This window comes from Coffea arabica, chromosome 4c (genome assembly GCF_036785885.1).
Source record: "Coffea arabica cultivar ET-39 chromosome 4c, Coffea Arabica ET-39 HiFi, whole genome shotgun sequence".
NCBI lineage: Eukaryota > Viridiplantae > Streptophyta > Magnoliopsida > Gentianales > Rubiaceae > Coffea > Coffea arabica.
This window is the reverse complement of record NC_092316.1, coordinates 1,090,738-1,113,133: the sequence shown is the minus strand read 5'-3', so window position 1 is coordinate 1,113,133 and position 22,396 is coordinate 1,090,738. Positions and strand designations below refer to the sequence as shown.

The 22,396-nt window shown below is 38.5% G+C and overlaps 2 protein-coding genes, 1 long non-coding RNA gene and 1 pseudogene across 3 annotated transcripts; 3 read left to right on the top strand and 1 right to left on the bottom strand.

Moving 5' to 3' along the window:
* Positions 1 to 2,867: 2,867 nt before the first annotated feature.
* On the top strand, positions 2,868 to 5,702 carry LOC113742862 (uncharacterized). Its single transcript, XR_011812854.1, has 2 exons — positions 2,868 to 4,126; positions 5,443 to 5,702. It is a non-coding gene; the product is annotated as an uncharacterized lncRNA (long non-coding RNA).
* A 1,375-nt stretch (positions 5,703 to 7,077) lies between these two features.
* LOC140005070 (auxin-binding protein ABP19a-like) lies at positions 7,078 to 8,264 on the top strand (annotated as a pseudogene).
* A 1,665-nt stretch (positions 8,265 to 9,929) lies between these two features.
* LOC113741407 (protein NODULATION SIGNALING PATHWAY 1-like) lies at positions 9,930 to 12,544 on the top strand. The gene has a single exon (XM_027268931.2). The coding sequence runs from the start codon at positions 10,514 to 10,516 to the stop codon at positions 12,221 to 12,223; it is 1,710 nt and encodes a 569-aa protein (XP_027124732.1). The 5' UTR covers positions 9,930 to 10,513; the 3' UTR covers positions 12,224 to 12,544.
* Positions 12,545 to 12,967: 423 nt separating this feature from the next.
* On the bottom strand, positions 12,968 to 17,182 carry LOC113742878 (E3 ubiquitin-protein ligase SPL2). Its single transcript, XM_027270891.2, has 6 exons — positions 16,626 to 17,182; positions 16,111 to 16,212; positions 14,895 to 15,065; positions 14,639 to 14,760; positions 13,689 to 13,808; positions 12,968 to 13,497 (listed from the first exon to the last, which is right to left on the bottom strand). Exons 1-6 carry the CDS (start codon positions 17,007 to 17,009, stop codon positions 13,206 to 13,208), a joined length of 1,191 nt encoding a protein of 396 aa, XP_027126692.1. The 5' UTR covers positions 17,010 to 17,182; the 3' UTR covers positions 12,968 to 13,205.
* Between the last annotated feature and the right edge of the window lie 5,214 nt (positions 17,183 to 22,396).

Here is a 22,396-nt window from a genome sequence, read left to right as displayed (position 1 = left end):
AATATAACACATTTTCAATTTTAGTTACAAATATTTATGTATTTAACATAAATTAAACGATTCAGAATAAAATGCATATAAAGAGTGAATACTTTACTAGTGTAATGGATGAAGGCCATAAACAATTAATACTTTATGGGTTATTTTTTTAAAAAAATATTTGATTTATATTAAATAAATAACCTACCGATTTTCTTTTTGCAAGAATATTCCTGTAACACTTTTTGAATTTTACTTACAAATATTGATATATTTATTATAAATTAAATATTTGAAAGTAAAATACTCGTAAAGATCTGGTACTTTAAATGAATAATGCGTGTTTACCCATAAATTACACTCCTTGAAATTTATTAATTGTTAATTGATTTATAGTACTTTGTCATTCATTGGATATGTAGCACAAAGGGCAAATATGGTACAAATTTCTAATTTCACTCCCTAAAATAATATTTTAATCGTTTGGACTAAATTTGCAAATGATTAGTAACCTCAGGGGAGGTCAGTGTAATTTTTCAAATCACAGGAGAGGTCAGTGCAAATGTCAGAAACCTCAGGAGAGGTTTATGCAATTATCCCTTGTTTTTATTATTTGTCTCCGCAATTCCATCATATTTTATGTGTGGTTGCACGTTTGTTTGGATAGTTCCATTATTCCAAATAATATCTCGCTTGCATCATAAACACATTTTTTAACCCATCTTTTTATATTTCTAATCATTTTTTTATTTCACATATATCACATCACAAAAAATGTTACAGCAATTATTCCAAATAATACCCTATCCAAACTAACCACCGGGGTACTTACATGCAACAGCACTGTAGGAGCAGTATCTTCATAGCATGCTTCTTATTCCACTTCCTCTTTTTTTTTTTAAAAAAAAAGGTTGGCATAGCTTGATAATTTCTTTAGTTATTTTGCGTAAAATTCATATAAACTAGGTTTATTCTACAGTTTTTGAGATAATTGGTATTTTGATTGATTGAACTTGGTTACGTACTTACATAGCATATGAATGCAGAACTGTATTTGCACCGACTTCATAGCTATAATATCGCGCTTGTTCCCCACTTTTGTTCTTCCCCTGTAAATGCGCACTTGAAATCCTCGGTGACATGTTTTCTATGCCAATCCAATGCCACCAATAGTATTGCGTCAAGTGTCATGTTATTATTTACACTTGTGTTAAATCAAGTCAATTTAAATTATTAGAAAATTAAAGTGTAAATAATAACATGACACTTGGCACAATACTATTAGTGGCATTGAATTGGCATAGAAAACATGTCACCGAGGATCCCAAGTGGTAAATGCGTGCTTTGTTTGCACTATTATTGCTATTTTTTTTTTCTTGAGGTTGGCCTCCGAAATTGAATTTCAGCAACTGCTCCTCTTTATTTCTTTGCACTACTTCAATTTTTCAGGGTTCTATGAAATATAAATTATGTATTAGGGCCTAGTTTTTTTTTTTTCTCACGTATGAGAGAAAAAAAAAAAAAAGAAATCTCACGTTTGAGAACGAGAATTTTGAATAAGAAAACAAGAATACCGGAAAAGTAAAAATATTGAGCACGAACTCGAAGAAATAGACTTGTTGACCGAACACCACCCACGGTGGTCCAAACATCTCAACTCCACGCAAAGGAGCTTTGATGGGCCATAAGTCCATTAAGCCTCCTTACCTTAGTTATCTCCCAATCTAAGATTCGACTGTGTATTCAAGTCCAAGGAAAGTCGACTTCTTGGGCCCAACTGTCTCGTATACTCATTCAAGGCCTAGCTGTTCACTTTCCGATGGAAATCCATTTACAAAAAGTGACATTAGGATTCATTTTCGTTTTCACGATTCTAACAACCTCGCCAAGCATAGATCTCATTCTTTTCTTTTTTGTAACCCCAAAAAAGCTAGTACTGATTTGCTCTGCTCTGCTAGTACTTAAAAAAAATAAACTTTGGATTCCTTGGCGGATCAGGAGGAGCAGGTTTTGACTTTTTCTGGAGCATTTGCTAAAACTAAAATAATATATAGACGTAAATGATCTACAAAATAAAAGTGCTGCAATTAAGAGGAAATAGTACTAAAAATGAGTAATGAGAGAGGGGGCCGTGGGTCGGCGGCATATTATCGTCTCTCGTCTTGGGGGATCCTATGTTCCAATTCCGGCTGCTCCTCGACAACAACTAATTATCTATGCCATTTGAGTAAAGGCTCCTCCTGGAATTGAATTGGCTTCATTTCCATAATTGTTTTAATCTTCAGGTGAGGATAGATCTTCTAACAAATGAACTTAAATCCTCCAGTCTGCTCTGCTACAATAATCGCCTCAATTCACATACCCATTGCTTTACATTATTATTATTTTTTTATGTATATAGTGCCTATTTATTAATTCCAACAATTTTGCACTTAAAAAAGTCCAAGAATTAGATTTGAACTTTACGCATACTGCTGCAAAACAAAATGTAAATGTTGGAGCTTGATTGATTCAACTTCGTTCTAGTTCTAGTTCTAGTTCTAATTCTAATTCTAATTCATGCTGTAAATAACTAGTAGGGAGTGTTTGGATACAAAATTTTTCTCAAATAATATTTTGTTTGCATCATAAACATATTTTTCAATCTACCCTTTTATATTCTCAATCATCTTTTTCTCTCACATATATCACAACATAAAAAATATTATCATAATTATTTCAAATAATACCCCGTCCAAACAACTCACTGAACTCAGTACGTACTAACTATCGCATGCATATGCATAGTAGGTACGTACTTAAACTCAAATTCATTAGCTCCCGAAAGAAATAGCAGTGACTTGTCTAGTAGTAGTAGGAAATAGGAATACGACTAGGTAGGAAGCAAGAATGACAGGATGTGCTAGGAATACGACTTAAACGAGTTGGAAAATCACCAAATTAGACGCGCGCCCACGCGGGTGATTATTGAATTAGTGGTTAGATTGAATGATTCAAGGCCGCATCCATCCCTCTGCCATTTCCTCTCTCATTTCCCCCCGCCCCCTCCCTTTCTTTCCTTGCTGCTGCTGCTCCCAAGAGCAGTCTCTTTGTTGTCCCCCATTTCTCTTCCTCTCTCATTATCTCTGGGTGGTGGGGGATGACGTAGAGATGCTATGACTGTCAAAATTATCTTTCGTCTAAAATAAAATTCATTTTCATTACAGTTTTCATCTCAGAAGTTCTTCTAATTTTTTGGAGTTATTACGTTTGGAAAAAAAATAAAATCTGCTCAATTCCAATTTCCATATTGTCAATTTCCTACTTCTCACCTATCTATCAAAAGATCCGCTGTTCTTCTTCAATCGGGATGAAAAATCTGGGAGTTTGGTGTTAATATTAGAAAATATCAGATGCGCGGAGGCTTGGAGGGACCGATTTGCTGTTGGATTGTTACATGGAATCCCCTTTGGTTACTTGGGTCGGTATCACTTTTGGCGTCTTGTTTTCTTTATTTGTTGTTGAATCCCAAAATGTAGACACTGTAGCACCACCTCCGTCTCCACCGCCTCCGCCATCTCCTGCACCTCCACCTCCACCTCCACCTCCACCGCCTCCGCTATCTCCACCCCCGCCATCGGCCCCACCTCCACCTCCTCCCTTTCATCCGCCTCCGTCACCTCATCCACACTCTCCTCCACCACCGCAAAAGGGCCTCCCTCCAGCTCCTCCAAAGAATAATAACTCAGATAGAAATCATACCAAACATGAGAAGCCCCATGCTAAACTAAACCCACCACCGCGGAAAGAGAAAAGACCGCCACCAGCACCAGCACCACCACCAAAAGAGAAAAGGCTCAATTTTGGCAAGAAAATCGGACTATTTTTCATCGGTATTGCAACAATCTTGCAGGTGTGCGTGGTGACGTTCTTGGTATTCAAAAGAAAACAACTCTTAAGGGCAGAAAGCAGATTTTAAAAAAAGGGCCAAATTCATTTATCCTTTTTTCTCTCGTTTTCTCTTTCTCTTTGATCGAGCATGCATACCTTTGCTGGAGGATAGGCATTTTATTCATTCAGCGGACAGATGATGGATTCATATATGGATTCGGATTGAAGGATTTACTGAGCATCGGTCTCTGCATATCATTATTGCTCTTGTGAATTGGTAATTCTCGATTAGCGTTCTTTTTCCATTTCCTTTTTTTTTTCTCTCCTTATTTCTTTACCTGGTAAATTAGTTAAACTAGGTGGTAATTTTGTTTCTTTGTTATTTAATTTTTTAACCTGACCACGTATTGTGAATATCGACGAGACACTCGTCAGAACATTTTTTGCTTCTGCAAAATTTAAACCTCTCATGTCTAGCTTGTTTGAATTGGTTTGCTTGTTGAGGATGTGAAATGGAAGTTTCTCATGTTGGTTGCCTTAATTTTGGATGATGATTTTTGTGAATTTGACTAGAATGCTTGTGCTGCTGTGAGGTTTGGGGGAGCAAGAGTGGGAAGTGACTAACTCTTAGAACTTGTTGGTACGTGAGTATAACAACACGATCGCGATTTAAAAGAATGATATATTAAAGGCTTTTTTTTTTTTTTTTTTTGAAGGATGATATATTAAAGGTTGAATGAGGAAATCGATGTTTAATGTATACAATGTGCATGGATCACGATTACAAAAAGATAGGAGTGCTCATAGTACACATCAAACCAGAGGATGTACAATTTTTCTCAGAGGCTAACCAAAGAACTAGGATTTAATAGGCAAAAGTAAATATGTTAAGTATTGAGCACCTAAACGAACTACTGTAAAACATGCTAAAGAATGATTATACTTTTCAACTTTTTGGTTGCTCGCCTTCCTGCCTCACCCCCCAGGCATGCAGCAAGAAGCTAGGGACTATTATAACCTATTGCTTTGTTTCCTGATGGATGCATAAGAAACTGCATTGCCTGCGCAACTGGTGGTTTAGAAAGTGGTAGTAGGCACGTGAATCTCTTCAGTGCTTTATATATTGCTGAATGGACTAGCAATCATTCTAAGAAGCATCTTAAGGACCAAGCACCTCTGCCCATTTTTTTTCCCTTGTATAGGAATTATGCTGTCAATTGTTGTTTCATGTAAATCATCTTAATAAATGTACTTTTAGCATGTCTTTTGCTGGTGAAATTGAAAAATGATATCAGCGAATAGTGGAGGGCAATATTATTTTTTTTGGTATCTTTTCATGAGTTACAGGAGAGAAAATGGACTTACAAAACGAAATCTTTTCTGTAGCTGTACATGTGGTACAAACCGAGAAATGCTATTGGATTCTGGCAGATGTTTGCATGACTTTGTGATATGAACTCGACTTGGATTGATCTTTCTCTTCCACCTTGATAATCATTGTGACCGCACTGAACTTAATGTTGCTTTATACTCGTGATATTAGGTCAATTGTCATAGGCGTGCCAACTCATGTTCTTCATTTTTGTATTGTAGGTGATAGAAGAAACAAATGTTTCTAGATGATATCCTGCCTCTGGTTCTCAATTTGACATGACTTGTGTGGATGGAGATAAAAATTGCCTTAAGTTAGTCTGGATGAAAACTCAATAGGAATATCAGCCTACTGATTTTCGAGGTGTGATTTGTGGTTGCTACTATTGTAACATGTGGTCCTATATATAACCTTTTCATTTTGTCTGTTCGTAAATAAATAAATATATAAAAAAATAATGAAAGTATATGATATTTAATTCTGTCTTGTGCTATGACATTTGGATTGCAAATACATGAGCACATATGCTGCAGGCTTGGTACTTGTATGAGGATATGCAAACAAAGATTGCGGGGCTTAGTTGGCAAAATGTATGGATGAAAAAGGTACTTGACTTTTCTGGAGTAATTGTTGTCGAGAAATTTTAGTCACTTAATAGGTGTTAAGTCTTGTTTTGTACTTAACCGCCATATCATTTAGGTTGTTTTAGATTTTCAAAGATAGGATTTGTTGTTAAAATTTGACTAATGAAAAGCAGAGTAGAAAAGGCATAAGATTTGTTGAGTGCTCTGAAGGCTAAAATTTGCTGAAGCGGAAGTCGTCACTTTAGTGTCTACACTACTAACAAGAAGAAAAAAGGACTTGGACGAAACTTTAAGTTACTGAAGACAAAAAAAAAAAAAAAAACAGTTTTTCGACGAAAAAAAAAAACAGTTTTTCGAATATGGAGCCTGAATTTTTTGAGTGGTGTTTGACCATAGGAATACATGTCTGTTCTCGTTTCTGCATCCCCTGAATGCAAACATCTTGAACAGTATGGTAAATTTTATAAGAGAGGAAATCTTGGTGGGATTTGCGGAAATTATGTGTTGAGACTTTGTCAAATGTATGTACAAGTACCAAATTCATGGGAAGGTATGATCGTGTCTGTGGGTCTCGGATAGCCTGATTTTAGTTCCTGTTAGAGGATCTTGGCTATGGGATTTGGGTAGCCCTTCGCAGATGAATAGGGATACTTCTTATTGGCTGCCGGTAAAATGCCTTCCAAGGATTCTAGATCTCCCTCTGCTTGCATTTAGCTAGATTGTTCTAGTTGAGGAATTTAGTCAGTGATTTCTATGGATAGGTGTGTGCCATAAAATGCTTCCATGTGAATGCTGGAGAGGTTGCCTTATCATCTTCATATTCAGTCACCTATCAGCCAATTACTTCCAGCAGAAAGATCCGTCTGCTTCAAGTCACTAACAATCGATTCTTAAATGTTCAACGTAATTGCTTAAGGGCAGGCATTGGTAGGGCCTGTGATTCTAGATAGTATAATTTTCCCTTTTCAGGTGGTGCCAGAGTGCAGTAATGTTCAAGTGGCCTCAAGACTTTTCATTCATTTACCAGCTAATGGTCTTCCATGCATAATTTTTTTTTATTAAAAAGGAAAAAAAAAAAAACCACAGCTGCCTACCTCCGTTGGTCGTTCTACTCTTTTTCCTTGTCTTAGCTTTTGAAGCATCTGTTCAAGATCAAAGCCCCAGAAGACACTGCAGGATGCTCGTGCAAGAATCCTGCAAGTGTCACATCTTATTACTACTTAAAAAACATTCTGGAAATCATCAGACCATCGCAGTGATGAGTGATACTTATCGCCAGGCTGACGGGATTTCTAGCCTGTATATCATATCAACTCACCTATCATCATCAATCAATTACTTCCAGCAGAACTTTGCTGTCTGTTCATCCATCCGTACGAATAGAGAAGTGATCATCGATTCTTCAATACGGCAACATGCGTGCATGGATGCTTCAAGGCACCAACGGTGCAGTGCTTGTGGCTCTCATTGCCCACGAGCTTCAAGCGGTGCCTTGCCACTCAATGGACAAGTGGTTCTCAAGCCTATATATATATATACATATATACATTCCTGATTCCCAGCCCTCCAGGCTCAATCGCTGCAAACAAATTGAAAGCAGAGAAAAGATGCTTCAATTATTCTTTCTATTCTTTTTCCTTGTCTTTACTTCTGAAGCATCGGTTCAAGACTTCTGTGTAGGAGACCTTAATGGCCCAGAAGGGCCTGCAGGTTACTCTTGCAAGAGTCCTGCTAACGTCACAGTGGATGATTTTACGTTTACGGGCCTGGGAGCGGCCGGAAACACCTCAAACATCATCAAAGCTGCCGTTAACTCCAGCATTTGCAGCTCAATTCCCGGGCGTAAATGGCCTGGGAGTATCTATGGCGCGATTGGATTTAGCGCCTTGTGGCTTGATACCAATGCACACCCACCCTGGGGCAACCGAGCTGCTGTTTGTTGCTCAGGGATCCATCCAATCTGCATTCATCTCTTCAGCCAATAAGGTGTACTTGAAAACGCTGAAAAAAGGCGATATTATGGTATACCTGCAAGGCCTGCTGCATTTCCAGATAAATGCTCGTGGTATGCCTGCCATTGCTTATTTGAGTTTCAGTAGCCCCATGCCCGGCCTCCAAATTACAGACACGGCGTTCTTTGGAAACGACTTGCCTTCCGAACTGGTCACGAAGTCGACGTTCCTGGATGCTGCTCAAGTTAAGAAGCTTAAAGCTGTTCTTGGTGGAACTGGCTAATCCAAAAAAATTATGCCATTGCTTTCCCACATTCAGTTCTTCTCCTTTGTGCCCAGCAACGTGGTTTTCATTCAGACATTATTTTAGCCCATCTGTGTCATAATAATTTCCAGTAGTATTCTGAAATGACGAGTGCAAACATTTCCAAGTTGTAAGCTAAACAATATACGTAGTATTGATTGAAAATCGGTGGAATGAATGGCTGGGGACAGATTCATATTTCATTGCGCCTGGATCCGTACGTGACACAAACATCCCTGCTACCCTTTGTGTAATAATAATAACTATTAGAGAGGCTAATTGCTTAAAATATACGTTAAAAAAAAAAATATCGCACAAATATATTTCTGACACACACCATTTCTCATTTTATACCGGCCGTGCTGATTGGGCACGGCCGCAGAACAAATTGGCAGAAACTCTGCAAAAATGTCAGTGGGACAAGGGCCCACAATTTTTTTTTTAATTAGCCTGTCCCCAGCCGTGCTGACTGGGCACGGCTGGGACAGGCGGCAAAAAAAAGGGCCAGCAAATGGGATGTATTTGGGGACATAAAATTTGTAGCAAAAGTGAAACGAAAGGCCATACAAATTCACCGCACTAGCCTGCCCTTTTACTTTCTTTCACTCTTTCCTATGCTCTTTATTTTTTTGAAGAGATACCTAAACGATTTTATTGCCCTAATCTTAATCAAAGATTTTGATTTTATAACTTAAAGATTTTGCTGTGGAGTCTTATAACACTTAAGTTAGGAAGATCAAATTTTTAAAGTGGAAATGGAAGATTATTATATTTTTCAAACTGCAAATTAGTATAATTCACACACACACAAATATATATATATATATATATGTATTAGTATTCAAGAAAAGAAAAGAAAAGAAAAACAATCAGCACGCCGTGGTGATGTGTGCACGCATGTCAATTTGTATAAATTTGTCAATTTGGCGACGTGCAAATTTGACTGAATCAGATTAGTCTTGGATGCATACATCAACTGCGTGTCCAGAATTGACTGGGGAGGGAAGACCACAGTTGGTATGCTTTACTTACTCATTACTGCAACTACCACTACAGGTCCAGTGGTTGTATGACGTTGACTACCTGACAGCTGAATTCAGGGGACAAATGTATTCATTGCAATTGGCACGTCGTTCGCAAATCTTTCAAGTTGTATTGACAAAAGAATCAGACCATCCATCCGAATCTGGTTCCGTCTTGCACTCCTCTCGTACGCACGGAGGAGGGGTGGAACGTTGTCAGAGACAATTATGGTTAAGTTAAAAAAATTTATGCGGCTCAGATTATTTTCTATAGTTCGATTTTTATGCCGCGTGAATTCATAAAAATATTATTTTTATATTACTCGTTGTTATTCTATTGTTATATCTTGTACAGATGATATTACATCGTCGATTTTCACGTCATATAAATTCACAAAAACATTGGCTCCGTTTGGATTGTAAATTATTCGAGATATTTTTACTGTAGCACTTTTTGTGATGTGATCTCTGTGAGATAAAAAGGTAATTGGAAAGATAAAAAAGTGTATTGAAAATTGTAATGATGATGTAAGCAAATAAATTTTGGCTAATAAATCTCTATCCAAATAAACTCAATTTATTTTTGTGTTAGTCGCTGTTATTCTATTGTTACATCTTATACAGATGATATTACATCGTATGCAAATGATGTTACATCCTCTGAAACGATTGGTCTGACAACCGTTCCGCCCCGGATCCCGTACACTCATACACTGCTATGTACTGTATATATAGGATATAGCACTACTACGCACTATATAGCTTTCTTGAAGAAAAACTTTCTACCCAATAGCGTAGCAGTCTGGAAAGCTGACAAAAATTCATTGTCTGAAAAGCTGCCGTGCCATTCAGCGAAAAGGGACAGAGGAGTTTGCCGTCGCAAGAAAATTCAAAACTCCAATCCCATCGCCGTCTCCAATGCTTTAAGATAGTACTTTGTATACCATACACTACAGCCGGTGCTAGTATTATCCTGTTCCAAAGGCGCCAAAGTCAGCAGTTTGTTTGTGGGTCTAAAGGCGGGCTGCAATTAAACAAAAGTAGCATCATCATCATCGCATTCCTACGTACGTGACACAAGAAGAAGAGAATAAGTCAGTAATCAAACGAATCACAGGCATCATATGCCTATTCTTCGTCTTCTTCTTCTTCTTGCAGAATACCCAGACTCCTCCGTCTTTAGAAAACCTCAAATAAAAACGTCATAACTTCCAAAACACCAGCACGCCAAGAGTATTATCAAATATGCGCTTCTGTGTCTTTTCCAAAGCCAACAACGCCACTGTCCCATTTCATTATTTTAACTCTTGAAGACTAGTAGTACGTATTTAACTTTCATAAATTCCACTCCACATTAATCAACCTCTCTTAAAAACAAAAAAAAAAAAAAAAGTCTTCCTATTTTGCATGCTCCTCCTCCTCCAGATCAAATGACCAAGTACCATCATCAACAATTACTCTCCCACCCTTCCTCCTCTCTCTCCCAGCCCATCCTCGATTCCTCCAAGATGATAAACGAAGAACCAGACCCCAACCCCATGTCCGATCACAACATTTTGGAGTGGATAGAGGGCTCCTTGCCTTTCCTCCCTCCAATCTTCGATGATCCTTATGATTCCTGGTGGCAGCTTCATGTTCCAGCTCCGGACCAGGAACAGATTAACCGCTGCTCGACTTCTTTCGACAGCAACGTCTCCACTGTTACCGCCGCGACGAGCGCTACCCTCCCTGAACCTCCTGCCATTCCCTCCGACCATCCACGGCCGTCGGATTCTTCCAAGAAACGGAAAGCGTCCGACGACCATGCTCCCAAGACATCCCAAATCTCCCGAAAGAGTCAGAATCGTCGGAACAACAACGAGGGTGATGAGGGGGAAACGATTGTGGAACAAGGCCTCGTTCCAGCCAGGAAGTCTTCTGGGAGTAAAAAGGCCGCAGCCAAGTCCGGAGGCAATACCTGTAACAACAAAGACGGTAGGTGGGCAGAGCAGCTGCTCAACCCTTGTGCGGCTGCCATTACAGCCTCAAATCCAAGCCGGGTTCAACACCTCTTGTACGTCATCAACGAGCTCGCCTCCTTAACCGGTGATGCCAACCACCGGTTAGCTGCTCATGGGCTCCGGGCGCTGAAGCATCACCTGGCTTCCCCTGGCTCACCGGTCACTTCAGCCGGAAGTACTACTTTCGCTTCTACCAACCCAAAGTTCTTTACTGAGTCTCTTATCAATTTTAGCGACATCAATCCCTGGTTCCGCATCCCCAACAGCATAGCCAACTCCTCCATCCTGCAAATTCTCCAGGAACAGAATCAACCTCGAAATCTTCACATTGTCGACGTTGGAGTCTCTCATGGCATTCAGTGGCCAACTCTCCTCGAAGAATTGACGCGTCGATCAGGTGGACCGCCTCCTTTGGTTCGTATTACGTTAATCACTCGAACCAATCACGAAGAACAATCACGGAACACGCCATTCGCCGCAAGCCCTTCGGGATACAATTGCTCCTCACAACTCCTGGGTTTTGCTAAAAAAATAAACATCAATCTTCAGATCAACAGACTCGACAACTTCCCGTTGCAGAATCTCAATTCTCAGGTCATAAAGTCGTCCCCAGATGAGACCTTGATCATTTGCACCCAGTTTAGGCTCCATAATCTCAACCACAACAACCCAGATGACAGAACGTACTTCTTGAAAGTATTGAGGAGTATGGAACCTAAAGGAGTAGTTCTTACTGAGAATAACGCGGACTGCAGCTGTCACAACTGCGTAGACTTTGCAACAGGGTTCTCTAGAAGAGTGGAGTACTTGTGGAGATTCCTGGACTCGGCAAGCGTTGCATATAAAGGACGTGAGAGCGACGAAAGAAGGATGATGGAAGGAGAGGCTGCGAAGGCTTTGACGAATGCAGGAGAGATGAACGAGAGGAAGGAGAAATGGTGTGAGAGAATGGCCAGTGTTGGTTTCAGCAGGCAGGTGTTTGGAGAGGACGCAGTTGACGGCGCTCGGGCATTATTGAGGAAATACGACAGTAATTGGGAGATCAGAGTAGAAGACAGAGATGGCTGCGTGGGTTTGTGGTGGAAAGGGCAGCCTGTATCTTTTTGCTCATTGTGGAAAATAGCTCCAGATACCAAATAGAGACAAGACTGATCCAGTGGGTTTCTCATTGTTGTTCATTCTCATCTGTGAAGGAATAGTACTAAGTGAAATCTTTCAGCTTCTTATGTTGTCGCCAGCTTCAGTAGTGCCATCCTTTTATCTTTAACCAGCTACCCAACTACCATGATCGAATGTGAAGCTCTCTCTCTAGTTAAAGAATAGGAAGGAGCGAAACAAACGTAGGCATTTCGTAGATCAAGTGATTAGTAGTAGATTCCGGGATCCTCTGTAATATAATTTTGTCAAAGTTAACAAACATATGAGCAAACTCATCAATCTTATATATACCCATTTTATTCATCTTTCATCAACTAAATTCAAAAGAGAAATTACGCAAATACGCGTTACATCTTCAGCATTTGCCATTAACCAAGCCAATAGTTTAGCTAACGAGCACCGCAACAGACTTCTGCATTTCTTCTTTTATCATTTTTCTATCGGGAGTAGCAAGTTCCCTTTGGAACAAAAGGCCACCGGGAGACGATGATATTAGTTTGACAGAATCCCACCTAACACCTCTTGCTTCTGGTCGCAAGGCAAACACGGAAAAAGAAAATCTCGTAGCATCAATTTGAACCATAATCAAGGGGCCGAAAATGTTTGAACATTCAACACCGATCATGTACAGCATAGCCACGATGGTTTAGCATTAACTGAATCACTGTATTTTTATTTATTTATTTATTTATTTTTTGCCACTCATGTTTCGGACTTCAAACCAGCTAGACAAAAATAAATCATATTTACAGTAGAACGGGTCCTGTCCCCAGGGACAAAATGTTTCCTATTACATCAGTAAAGGCAGACCATTCACCCTACAATCGGTTCAGTTTAGTCACTTCATTGCTATTTGATAAAAAGGTGATTCGGTCATCCAGTACTACCATCACACAAATGAAGTTTCTAAAAAAAAGAAAGCCAGATCGCTTTGTGCGGTTCCGGAAATAAAATTATCAGTTGATCATGAGTCGTAAATCCTCACTGAATTCCGGATTGTCTGCCTACACACAGGGCACTTCGGTGATAAATCACGTTCAACTGATAAAGCGCAGCTTTGGCAACAGACAAGATGTCCACACGGGACAAATGCAGATCGCCGCCTTCTCATTAGGCATATCACACACAATTCTCCATCTGGAACATCTCCATGCTCCTCATCAGATGCACCCTGATCATTCGCCTGATTGCTACGAGCGGAGCTTTGTTGCTGGTCCCGTCTCTGCTGTCTCCACTCTTTCCATCTGTTCCAGTTCCTGGAAAATACACACCAAAGTTGATCCGATATAAACAATAGTAAAAGTATCATATCTTTCTATTCATGACATATTAATGAGGGGAACAAGAAATACAAGATCACAGAAAAGAATTGATTGCGTGTTATATTGTCATTCGACACTCGATTAAGCACAGAAACAAGCCGTCGCAGTCTCAAAAGGTCTAGTACCTTACTACAGCATAACCAAGGATACCAACTGCCAGTGAACCAAGCACAACCCCACTCCAGAATAGAACTTTGGTCTTGAAGTCAAGATCCACCAGTATCTGATCCTTAGTCAAGTCAGACCTGCAAAAGAGATGCAGATTCAGACTGAAGAATAACTTTCAAAGCGCGATCAATCGACGTAACATAAATTAGCAAAGAAAAAAATTTGCAGTTTTCATCAACAAAGCACATTCCAGAAACCCACAAGTAGGCCCTACGGCCCATTTTGCATCCAAAGAGTAAACATTATCATTTCTTAAACCCTCTGATAGAATGATCTTCTATCTTGAAGATAATGTTACCTTTCCAAAAATATAACACCAAATTGTTATTGTGACTACTGCCAGATCACCAATGGCTAATTCACTATCATCCCTTCAATGATTTGAAATAAACCAACCTTAAAGAGAACCAGCAGCTATGTATTAGCATTACTTTCTGTTCCTGTTTATGCACAGCAGTCAGAAAGTAAAATTGGCTACTAAATGAAACGTCAGAAAGGTCCACCCAGTGAAAGCAGGTTAAGAGATAAATGACAAAGTTTTTCAAAGGGGAATAGAAGAGGACAGAGCATCTCAAAAGCTTCTCAATGCTTTGCCAAATATTTGCACCACACGTTTGGCCAGTACACCCTACCTGTCGATCAAAAACTAATAAGTCCAACACAAGGTTGTCAGCCCACCTGGAACAATTAATAGGGTGACTCATCTATCCTACCTAAACAACACACAGTTTGCTCAATATTTTTTTCCTTTTTATGTAAAACTAAAACACACAACTAATACCTGGAATAAGAAGAACATGAAGAAAAGGACTCACAAGGTAAGCAAATCAAGTAATTTTAAATACAAGGAAAGCTAATCAGGTTGTCTACTAGCAATTGAATAAGGTATTTATACTGGTTTTCTTACAAGAAAAAAGGAAGATCCTTGCATGATTTAATTACAGGACTTCCATCTTTCAAACTGCAAATGCCAACTGCAGTTATTTCCTTTCCAGTTGGGAGAAGTTTCTCTTCATCAAGCAGACCAACCTTCAAAGATTAAAAACATTAAAAATAACTCTTTAAAAAAATTGCATTTAAAATTGAAATTAAAGCATTACAAGGTGGATTTTTCTCATCAAAACCAATCAGAATCCCTCCACACTTCTTTATATTGTACTTACAGGATATTCGTGGCCAAAAAGTGCCTGGAGAAAAGTATAAGGAGAAGCATGGATGGGCTGCAAGCGGTGATAAACTGTTGTAAGAGGTAGTGGATGTCTTGATCCTTCCATGTTCACGATGACATAATCAGATTGAGGCCACCTTCCAGTTTCAACAAGAATAAAAGGCACCTGATCAGAAGATGTAATGTAAACCAACATAATGAATATGCTGAACTTCACAAGTAAATAAGCACGAAATCGTTATTAAGGTCACAAATGCCAGCAAATAAACTTGCAGTGAGCAGAATATCAACCATATAGCAACTTTTAACCCCATAAGCACGTATCTGGAGCTTTCTTACATAATTCAACTCCAGGGTACTTGGATCTCCAAAAGTAAAGTGGCAGGAAAATGAGATTATACAACTACTTAGTGCAAGGACACTATGGCTAGGTTCCTTTGGAAGTTAAGAGGGAACAAATTAAATTACACATAAAGTGGTGGTTAGTTTTGGATCAATTACAAGGACACTATATATCTCTATCTCCTTGGTGTACTGAATCAGGAAACTCTTCAAATATAAGGATAAATAAACAACCTTTTTCAAAAATTTTTTTGCCATTTCAGAACTTCTGAATTTGAACAGGTAGCTTGGATTCTATCCAACTTATCTCCTTGGTTAAACGTCATACTTCAAGGTCAGGTCAATCCCATTAGTCTTGGGAAATTTGAACCTAAGTCCATTATTATCTCCAAACATCTACCATTATTAGCCCTGTACATGGAAGTTCTTGTATTGGTAAATACAAGTGAGAGGAAAATAATTGCCATCGAGAATGTACAAGGTAGCTCCAAATGCTGATAGTTCCTTGAACCAGTTTTGCTCACAATCAATCTAAAACTAAATATTCAGAAACGGATTTTGATGATAGAGCTTTAAAACAAAAAGAGTCTAACCAATACCGATATTGAATCATCAAATGCATTTACGTATTATGTATTGTTTGTGAGATGCAATACGCATAGCTTAGGGCTTTGAATGAGAGCAAAAAAGAAGTTTCTAGATCAATTATTACTAGCATTATCATATTGGAAACTATACATTGACAACGAATAAGTACTCTGTACAAAATCTGATAACATAAACAAACGCAGCATGTAACATGACCAAAGCACATGACTGACTTTAAAAAAAAAAATCAAAAGGAGAAATAAAATTACTAATGATGATACCATTCTAACTGTCGATGACTCTTGCTCTTTCCATGATCTAACAAATAAAGAGCGTAAGTCAGAAGTCCATCCAAAAAATCCCCTCCACTCATTGTATATACACTGCAGTGCAAATAAAACTCAAGTTATAACCAATACTCCCAAAAAAAAAAAAAAAAAAACAAATTAGCAACTTGAAGAAAAGCTCTGGTTAATCATAAATTAAACTCTTTACCACAAAAAAAAAAAAAAATTTATATATATATATATATATATATAAACACACACACAGAGATAAGTTCTCTTTAATCCACTATATCTATCACTAAATTATGTACTTCCAATATCTTCTTCTCAGATACGTAACTCAAATTTAAAGTTAACCAAGTCTCCTCATGAAGATTATACATTATAAACCTAATCTCGTCCAGTTCATAAATAGGGCTTATCAGATGCTAAACTCAGCATTCAACAGTAACACACACAAACTCAGAAAGGAACAGTGGCATGAAATCTGATGATTGAACAAATTTTACCGTTTGAGTTCGCTGCAAAATAACGCCTTTATCGCCAGACTCCTGAGAGACGAGGACACCGGAGGGTGCGGGCCTAAGGCTCTTCCAGTTGGTATCAAGAGCCGATTTTGCCTCGACGCAGCCGCGGACGATCACGAGCTTTCCGCTCTCGGATTGTTCGTTAGCACTATCATCGTTATCTGATGGTAAAGTGAGGACGGAGCGGAGATCGGAGACGCGAATTGAAGGTGCCTGCTCAATTTTGCGTAGGGCAGAGGAATTCGAGGTGAATTTGAGAATACTCCGCACCGCAACGTATGCTAGGCCTAATCCTAGCACCGCACCGTCAGCCGCCAACGCGAGCTGCGACAGCACCGCAGCTGCCGCCTGGTCGTGTACGGACATGGCCGTAAAATTCAGAAGTGGTTCATCACCTTCTGATCCCTTTTTTTTTTTTTTGGGCCCCCTTTTTCTTTTAAATCAAGCTTACGTTCCGTGAGGATTTAAGTATTTTCTTTTTCCCATCCAATTGAGCAAATGACGGAAGAATCAAAGAACGAAGGGAGGAGGTCGTTAATGATTTATTAAGGTTAATTAATAATAGGAATTAAATGAGGGTATTCCGGGCAAACTAGGGAAGTTTTTTTTTTTTTTTTTTTTTTTTTGGGATGTTTCAGTTTATCAACATGAGATTCTAGAAGGTTTTGGACTCCCCTATTAGATTTAAAAAAAAAAAAAAATTTAAACTTTACACCAAATATTAACAGATTTTTGGGCTTGAAAACAACCTTTAAAGACTTGCAGCGACAAGGGCTTGAGCAACTAGCTAATGTCCTAATAACTAATTAGAATGAGATTCACGATAAATAAGTTAAATTTTAGCAGTTTGAATCAATAATAATTAAATAAAAGTTTGAGATACGTGAAGATGAAGTTACTTGAACTCAGTTATACATATTGGCTGTTTTAGTTTGACTATTATCTAATAATCATGCCAAAAAAAAAAAAAAGTCATGCAAAATTCGAACCAACTTGTTTTCTTTTTGCAGTTTATTTAAGAGGGGCTGTAGCCTGCGATCGTTGGATTTCCGCGAAATAACAGAGGGCTCGGTAAAGCACTCATTGAGGGTTTGGGCCAAGCGATTTCTTTGGAATTGGGCTTGTTACAATATACAATATGTGTCGTTATAGTTTAAATACCTTTTGCCATCTTTTGAACTTTCAATTTTATTTTTATTAAAATTAATTTTTATCCTAATCATTTAATTACATTTTGCCAACATAAGTACTCATAAGTACCGAAAAATATTATAACTATCAAATTACCATAATCATATAAACAAGAGTTTTTTCATGAAAATTTTATATAAATTTTTTGTATGTAACAAACACAATTTATACAAATTTTGTTTATTTTAATTATTCTCTAATTGTACATACATTGGGTATGCTCTTCACACTAGTTTAATTATTGCGGCTTGCAGCGTAATACTAATGCAATTAGAGAGAGTGATAATTCAGGGGATAAGATTGAACCAAAAGTAAGAGGATGAAAGCTGCATTTTGTGAGTAGGTTTAGTATGCATAGTTATAAAATTCGGCTCGACCTAGCGGTTGAGCTAGTCAAACCAGTGAATGAATCGGCTATAGGACCGAACTATGTCACCAATTAGATCGGACAAGTAACAAACTCATTAACCAGTCAACAATCCGACGATTCAATCAGCATATTGGAAAAAACTATCTATCTATTGAACTGCTGACTTAAAAATTTTATTAACTTTATAGTTTAAAATATATCGTTATATCATATAATATGGCTATTGCCCAACCCGTGATTGAACTGCTCAATTAGTGGTTGAACCAAAAACCCCCCACTGAATCGGTCACATCTTTGAGTCGAGGACCGGACCAAATTTTATAACTAAGCTAGCATGTCTTTCATGCGTCGCGCGGTAGTGGTGATGGATGGACATTGGATAGACTATTTCTAGCTACTATCAGAATAAAGCAAAAGCAGTTGGGCTGAACCCTAGACCTTAAGTTGTGCACTCTAGGGAACGGAGGGATGCGGCCAGTCGGAAGAAGATCAAGGCTGAGGTTGCTTTTGTTTGTGAACCATTGCAAATTTTGCAAAAGCACTCAACTCGAACGACCGCAGGAAGCACCACTTTCTTTCTTTTCTTTCTTTTTGGGATAAGGGATTGTCCCTTTTTTTTTTTTTTTCTTTATGTTGTTCAAAATGTCAAATAAACTTTTTCTTTACTAAGCATTTACCAACAAAGTGCATCTGCGCTACTGTTAGACCACAAAGAGAAATCTAATTGCCACATAACAATTACAATAGTCAGTTTTGTGGAAATTTTGCATGCATGTCTCTCAATCTGATCAGAAGATCATTGACTCCCAACCGTGTATAAGCAGCTGCTGATCATATTGATAATACCAGTTATAATAGAAATCTATAACTTCCCCGCTATGCGGCATTTAACATATATGAATATAGTCAAGGTAGTAAGAAACGCAAATAGTAATGAGCTGAATGAATAGTACTAGCGTTACAGTTCAAATCCTTGAAATAAATTGCAGGCTCTATGTCCGTCCACCTGAGTAATTGGCCAGCCAAAGGGAAAGGGTACTTCAATTCGCAGCGACAACAATCACTACTGACTTTTATTTTACAGAGTACTACTACTCCAATAAATAAGGCACTTGTTCTGTGATCTCAGTCAATTCTCCTTCTGTCAAATTTAATACTATGCGCCCGTGAAATGTGCATTTAGTAAATGGAAGCCATTCGTCGAGGAGGATCTCTCTGTCTTTCTACTAGCGTACAACCTCCTCGTTTTGCGGAGGAATTCAGTAGAAATGCTTTGATGGATTCATTCACCGAGTACGAGGATTCCAGGTTTGCTGCATGCCCGGCGTTCTCAAGTATTTCCATCTTTGCCTTTGACCCCAAATGTCTGCAAAATCAAATCCAAAATTGTCGATATATATATATATATATAGTCATGGTCCTCGGATGAATCGTACCGCCAAGGTTGTAGGTCAGGAAAATTAAGGAGCAAATATAAGGGTACCTTATGTGAGGCCCCAGTTCGTTCTACGTTGATATATTCATTAATTGGGCGGTAACGTTTGGTTTTGGGAGTATTTCGAAAACTCTAAGTAGGGATTAAGATTTAAACCCTAAGTTCCGGTTAAGATTGAAAACCCGTTTTCCTACATTTTCTTTATTAGAAAATTCCCCAGATAATTTTTATGAGTAAATATAGTTTTTAGATGATTTTTCTAGTATTGGTTAGATTTTGAGAAATTAAGAACGTATATCGGACGTGGGACCCACTAGTGCGAAAAGTTCGGAAAAATTCGGCCAATTAGGTTAAATTCCGGATACTGTGTAAAATTTATCGGGTGTTAAGAGATAAGTAGAGTGTGTGAAGTGAGTGATGTGAGAGAGAAAAGGAAGATAAGAATGCATTAATGAGTGTGACAAGTGTCACAATATGATTGGTTGGACTTTAAGAATTACTATTCACAATTTTGACTTTTTTGACCAAAGGTTAAATATCTCAAAAATCATTCAAAATTCACCATTTTTCTCTCCTTGGTGGCCGGCTCTCTAAGCTCAAAGAAGGGAGGAAATTTTCCATCTCTCAAGCTTCCATAAGCTTCAATCTTCCATAAACAAAAGCTTAGACTAGATTTCACTCCATAAAATCTTATCTTCTAGTGCTAGTAAGGGTTGTGGTGAAGTTTGTTTGAAGGTCTAAGGTGCCCAACATCTTCCTCTCTCTTGGTTCTTGGTAAGTGAAGCTTGAAACACCCTACTACACCTAATGATGCTTATGTTGTGCTTATTAGTGATAAGAGTGCTGAAATTTCTGGTTTTAATCTTGGTTTGAAGTGATTTGGTGAAGTTTTCCATTTTATGATGAATTTTCTGGTTTAATATGAATGGGATGTTGTGGCCTTGTATGATGAATGGTAATGGACTATAATGACTCTAGTAGGTGTGTTTGATAAGAATTTGCAATCAATTTTGGGTTTGGAATGAATTGAGAAAAGTTAGGGTTTGATAATCCCCAATTCTGTCCGGTTTTGGATCATAGGGTTAGAGGCCGAATTTGACTTTGCTCAAAACATGAAATTTGTAGGTATTGATGTGTTTGAGGTGCCTGTAAAATTTCAGGTCATTTGGTTTAGTGTAGAGTGAGTTATGACGGAATTACTGTAGCTGTTCTGCTTTGGACAGAATGCGAAGACTGCGATAGTAATTGTCCATTTTGACTGATTTTGGTTTGGATTTTGAAGTTGGTGTCTTCTGATGAAATGTACCAGGATGTCTTAGCTAACCTATGCCTTTGGAATTTCGGCATTTGGACTTGTATAGACTAAGTTATAGTCATTACAGTTTTATGTGATTTGCAAACCTGTTTTGGTAATTCTGGATTTGTATTTTGCATATTTGACCTAGTTGTGCTAGGATTTGGACTGAGTGGCCTTCTACATTGTTGTACTCCTGTTTCTTAGCTTCGAAACGGTGGGTCTTACACACCCATCTGATAATCGTAGTGAATTTGGTGCCATTACCGCATATTAAGGTCAAATACGGTTTGTGATCCTGTTTTGCAATTCTGGTATAGTGTCTTGCATTTTTGACCTTGTTACATTCAAAATTGGATAAAGTTTCCTTCTTCAACATTGTAGCCCCTTAAGTCCTGGATATCCCTGTAAATTTTCAGGTTAAACGGGTTAGTATATCCTGAGCTATAAACGAAATACTCAGACCTGTTTTGACCGTCAAATTCTGTTACGTTTTTGGACAGTTTATGACTGGAACTTTGGCTTCACATTTGACTGGGTTACAAGCTGTTTGGGCTTGCGACCAAAACACCAAACTTATATCCTTATATCAGAGCTTTCTAACGCCCTTGAAATTTCATGAATCGGATTTATAAAACCTGAGATATAGTCGAGCAAACAAGGCCTGCCCGTGAAAATGACTAGAAATCTGTTTTGGTCCTGATGACCAATTTCCGTTCCGAATTTGGATTGCCGACCTTCATGAAAGTTGTTCCATTTGGAATGAACTATCTAACTGCCAATTTTCAGCTCTTTTGACCATGTGTAGCATAGAAAACAGTTAGCACTCAAAACTGACCATTTGTGCATTGGCCAGATTTCGTAAGTGATTGTGTTTGGTTCATTTGGGACTAAAGCCTCCAGTTTCAGTTCTGGATGTCTTCATAACAGTTGTTGTTCATCCTTTAAGCTTCGATATGGCGTCTCATACGCCTTAATCCGATATTCGTAGCTCAACTTATGAGTAAACTAGAAACGAGTGTCAAATCTGCCGTTTCCGTTTCCGTCTGTCATATTTACGTGCGCGCGTGTTGTTTTGCCGTTTTGCTTGTTTTGGGCATGTTAGTGGCCGTTTGTGATAAAATCTTCTATTTCAGACAGCGGTGAGCTAGGCGGAGCCGGTGGGGCCCACTACTAGCGAACGCGCGAAGCGATTTTGCTTCCGTACTGCTTTTGGTATTTTGAGTAAGTATTCAGGCCAGTTTGGTGTGTTTTCTTTGCTATGTGTTTGAGATATGTGAAAAGGGCACTTAGGCGAGGGTGTACTTTATCGCACTCGACCTAAACCCTAATTTGAATGTATAATTGTATTTGGCATATGTATATGAACCTTTTGGAACCAAAACCCTTGAACTTGTGGCTCGGGGCGACTTTCGAATAAAGTTTGTGAAGTTTGCAAAGTTTGTGATTTTGAATAATTTTGT